Source organism: Henckelia pumila, chromosome 4 (genome assembly GCF_033568475.1).
Source record: "Henckelia pumila isolate YLH828 chromosome 4, ASM3356847v2, whole genome shotgun sequence".
Taxonomy (NCBI): Eukaryota; Viridiplantae; Streptophyta; class Magnoliopsida; order Lamiales; family Gesneriaceae; genus Henckelia; species Henckelia pumila.
The window spans coordinates 131,645,603-131,649,700 of NC_133123.1; the positions used below are offsets into that span (position 1 = coordinate 131,645,603).

At 35.1% G+C, this 4,098-nt stretch overlaps 1 protein-coding gene across 2 annotated transcripts; it reads right to left on the bottom strand.

Annotated features, from left to right (window-relative positions):
- Nucleotides 1-3,562, bottom strand: LOC140863495 (nucleoid-associated protein At4g30620, chloroplastic-like). Of its 2 annotated transcripts, none has more exons than XM_073266960.1 (7): nucleotides 3,454-3,562; nucleotides 2,112-2,263; nucleotides 1,276-1,376; nucleotides 1,123-1,162; nucleotides 980-1,051; nucleotides 753-809; nucleotides 1-266 (listed from the first exon to the last, which is right to left on the bottom strand). In XM_073266960.1, exons 1-7 carry the CDS (start codon nucleotides 3,521-3,523, stop codon nucleotides 192-194), a joined length of 567 nt encoding a protein of 188 aa, XP_073123061.1. In that variant the 5' UTR covers nucleotides 3,524-3,562; the 3' UTR covers nucleotides 1-191. The 2 variants fall into 2 exon arrangements, with proteins under 2 accessions (XP_073123061.1, XP_073123060.1); XM_073266959.1 differs by having other exon boundaries at nucleotides 2,112-2,299.
- Nucleotides 3,563-4,098: the final 536 nt, after the last annotated feature.

Below are 4,098 nucleotides of genomic sequence, written 5' to 3' on the forward strand. Positions count from 1 at the left end.
TCTGTTGAAGCCCGGATATTGTACAAGAAAGTGAGATAAAAAGAGAATAATTTTACAATAAGAAAAATAATGAAAAATCAAGGACTATAAGTCTATAATACATTCTCATGTCAGGAAAACAGAAATAACTCCAAATCTGGTATACAAAATTGATAAAATTATCCCTCCCACTGATCAAAACCGAGCATTAATCACTTCAACCCGTCTGTCAAACCTGGTGGCATTCCTAAGCTCTGTGCAAGATTGCTCATTCTTTCTTTCATTGCCTGCATTGTTCATCAAACCAAAGTCACGAGTGAATTTTATCACACATCACCCCTTTTTTTCCCAAAAATTCGAACTCAATGAAAGTAGGATCAAGAAACCTTGGTAAGCGCTGCAAGACTACCACTAGTGTTTAAGTTAATACAAGAAAAAGCGCTTACGACGCCCTGTAAGGTACAAGTTGATACTAGAAAATGTACAACAAAATTAACACCTAAGACGGACTTGTAAATATCTGTCGGGTACTGAACAGTGAACACCACCACCCACCCAGAAATAACTACTTGAGACCTAATAAATAAAATACACCGTCGATTTAACCCGTACAATTTCATTTTATGACGTTACTCTGATACTATGATGAAAATCACCACCCCAAAACTCAAGATTATAGGATTTGGATTTTAAACAAACTACAATACTGTATTTGGATTCAAGTTTTTGTGGATAAAGATGGAAAGAGAACTGAAACAGGTAATAGTTTTCACCTGAACGCTCTTTTGGTGGGCATCTTTGTAGGCCTCTGTGACCAAAAGTGAGAGTTTCTGGGGAAAAAACATCAAATGACTCCTATTAAATTGGAGTTTCAGGAATCTGACAACATAACGGGGTAATGTGTTTCATGCTCTGGTCCTGAATTTGTCACTGTTTACAATATAAGTGACGAGCAATGGACTTGTCTATTAAGCCAGTAGGTATAACTAGACAAACTTACTTCGGCTCCCAATTCCATGGCAGCCTCGGTTATCTCGATGCGTACTGGTTGTTGGTTCCCAGAAAGTGTTGCCTGAAAAAGATTTAATCAAACAAACTGAACAGGCCTACATATCTTCAACAACTATGGTACATTAGATCTACCTTTATTAGCTCGCCTTCGCAATAACCATCAAATTCAGCTCTGAAAAGTAGGACAAGAATATTCGAATACGTCAACACATTGAGGCACAAAAATGATAAATCCAAGCAACAAGCAGCAATAAAAACGTGTAGAAATGAACCATAGTTACATACACAGCGAGTTCCTTTTGCACTTTTACCGCCTCAACTTGGACAACCATCTGTGCTTTTTTTACTGTCTCATATAAATTCTGCATGTTTCCTAAGATTCCAGCCTATTTAATAGAGCATAAACATTCTATTAGAGCTTTATCAGAAGAAAATGGTGAGTTGAATGGTCATTAAACCTAAACAGAAGAAATATAAACAAAGTATGCCAAATACATGCACATGACAACTTCATCGCAATAAACTCAATATACGAAAAGATGAAGACGAACGAAAGGAATGTTGAAAATTGAACGAATTACCCAAAAAATGGTTAAAGTCAGGTATGATATTCTTGACAGTTAATAGGTATTAAACTGAGGTATTGCCCTGGAAGACATGATTCTTCATGGATGGTCTCAACTATATATAATATAATAAGTCATCCTTCAAAGACATGCCAGACCTTCCTGGATTTTTGTCATTTTGTGTTCGGGAAATACTTTTTTAACCCCCCCAACCCCCCGAAACAAAAAGAAACACTAATTTTTCACCTTTATTTCCATTTACAAAAACACCTCGTTTTAGATTCTCTAACATAATCGTTGTCTTTAACTAAATTTTTCATCAATTTCAAAAAACATTAAACTAATATTACACATTCTATTAATATTCTATTCTTAAATCTGTTAATACTTTTATCTAACAATTTTTAATGTCATTTGACACACACATCAACAATAACAATTCCTCAAAACAAACCAAACGCACAATTTTTTCTCTCTAAAAACACTCGCTATAAAATTCTGAAAGAAAACCATGCAAGCCCTTAATTATGTAAACACATCATTTTCTACTAGTACCTTGGAAGAACTATTGTCACTGTTACCATCATTATCCTTCTTTCCACCAAATAATGAATGCACTCTAAGAGATTTCTTAACCATTCCACTTCGGTTTCCTGGTAATGGCAAATTTGGTAGAGCAGCATGGCCGGCAATGTTATAGGACTTACCTTGAAATGAAACAAAAAAGATAATGGAGAATACCACTGCGATGTCAGAAAGTCAAGGTGCAACAATCAATATAACAAAATCATGTGAAGGAGGTAAAAGTAGAGAGATTGGAGCTTTTTTTTAAGTCAAACCAATGCCAAACTCGCAGCACCCATCAAGCATACAATATCTTGGCCAGCAATAGGAGTTATATCTCCTTGCAGAAATATATATTTCACGCATTTATTTCACATCACACCTCACCCTCTCCTTGTCCATCGTTTAAGCATGTACAAACTGTGTGGGGCCCCTTTTCTGTGCTTCATAAGCTACTACTAGTCTTTATATTTAAATCATATTTGGTTGTAATATTTGACTGTAGAAAAGACAAAATAAGCCCAAAATTTAATCCTTCAACATATTTACAATAAGGTCCCCAAGCTGAAGAACAAGCATGTCAAAAACCATTAGAACCATTACTGAATTTAGAGTACCACTGGTGCTAAATATCATAAAGCTCAAGTGCCATGGTAAATATAATTTCTTTTCAAAAGACCGTTAGGATGGATATCTTTCAGTCTTTCCCGGCCAATAGGGGATAAATAATAATAACAACAAGAAGAAGAAGCCGCTGTGTCTTAAAAACAAAACACATTCTAAATCTAGAACCAGGACACATTCATTCAAAAGAAGCATTAACGATTTCACTTAGAAAGCATAAGATTTACATCCATTCTATTTCCTTTATCGTTACCAAACATTTTAAACATGTGATTGGGTCATAATATGATGGATCCCATATACTCCTAAACTGGAGTAACTTGAAGTCACAGCTACAGCTACTCCTCTAAGACGCAAATCATCTGATCCGAAAGCAACCTAAAGGAAAACTTTTCCTAGTAACATACAATTGCCTCTTCCAAACCACAACTTTAAACCTACGTGCCAAAGCTAAAATGAACAAGTACATGCACCAAAGTTTTACACTTTCCAAGACTGATCGCAGCACGTATGATATAAATTCCATTTTTATTTCTCATTTTGGGCATATTAGACAATCAGAACCCAAGGATTTAGCAAAAGAAAGTTGAAGGAAACACGCATAGCAGAATAATTAGTTGGCATAATCCCAAATTGAATGAGCCAAAAAAATTGTTATACAGAGAACATATCGAGCCAACAGTACAGAGAGAAAGAGAGAATAGCTTACTTGAAGAGAAAGAAGAAGCAACGGAAGAGGGAAATTGAGTGGCTGAAGCAGCAAATGGAGCCATTGCCATATCTTTATCGGAGCAGTGTACGGCGAGATTGGATTGCGTCTGCGTGGTTTGTTGAATTAGGTTTTTAAAAAATAAAGAAAAAAAGAAAAGAAAAATCTAGAGAAATACTCAGTTAGCGACTAATAGGTCTGCTTCGAGTCAAGTGTCGCGAGCCGAGGTTCAAATTTGGCTCCAAAAACTATCTTAACATGTCGAGTCCAAGAGTCGAGCCGAATTTTAAGAAAAATTTTATATTCGAGTTCGACTTGAACAGATCTAGGGCCTTTTTTTTGGGTGGGGCTTCATTATATATATTTTTATTGTTTTATTCAAAATCCTAGAAAGATCAATTATTTATTCAAAATTTTAAACATTGTTAATTTTTGTGTTTTCGATCCTCTCCTTTCTTAGAGTACAAAAGAAAAAAAATCTATCTTTCTTGGATACAAATTTCTCTTTTTCGTTAAATAGATTCATTCGGGTGAGCTATATTGCTCAAATTGGGTCAATTATCATGCTGTTTTTTTCTTGAATTTGATTTTTCTTGTATGTTTGTGTATTGCGGTTGGTGTTTTCAATCTCATATCAACAATCAA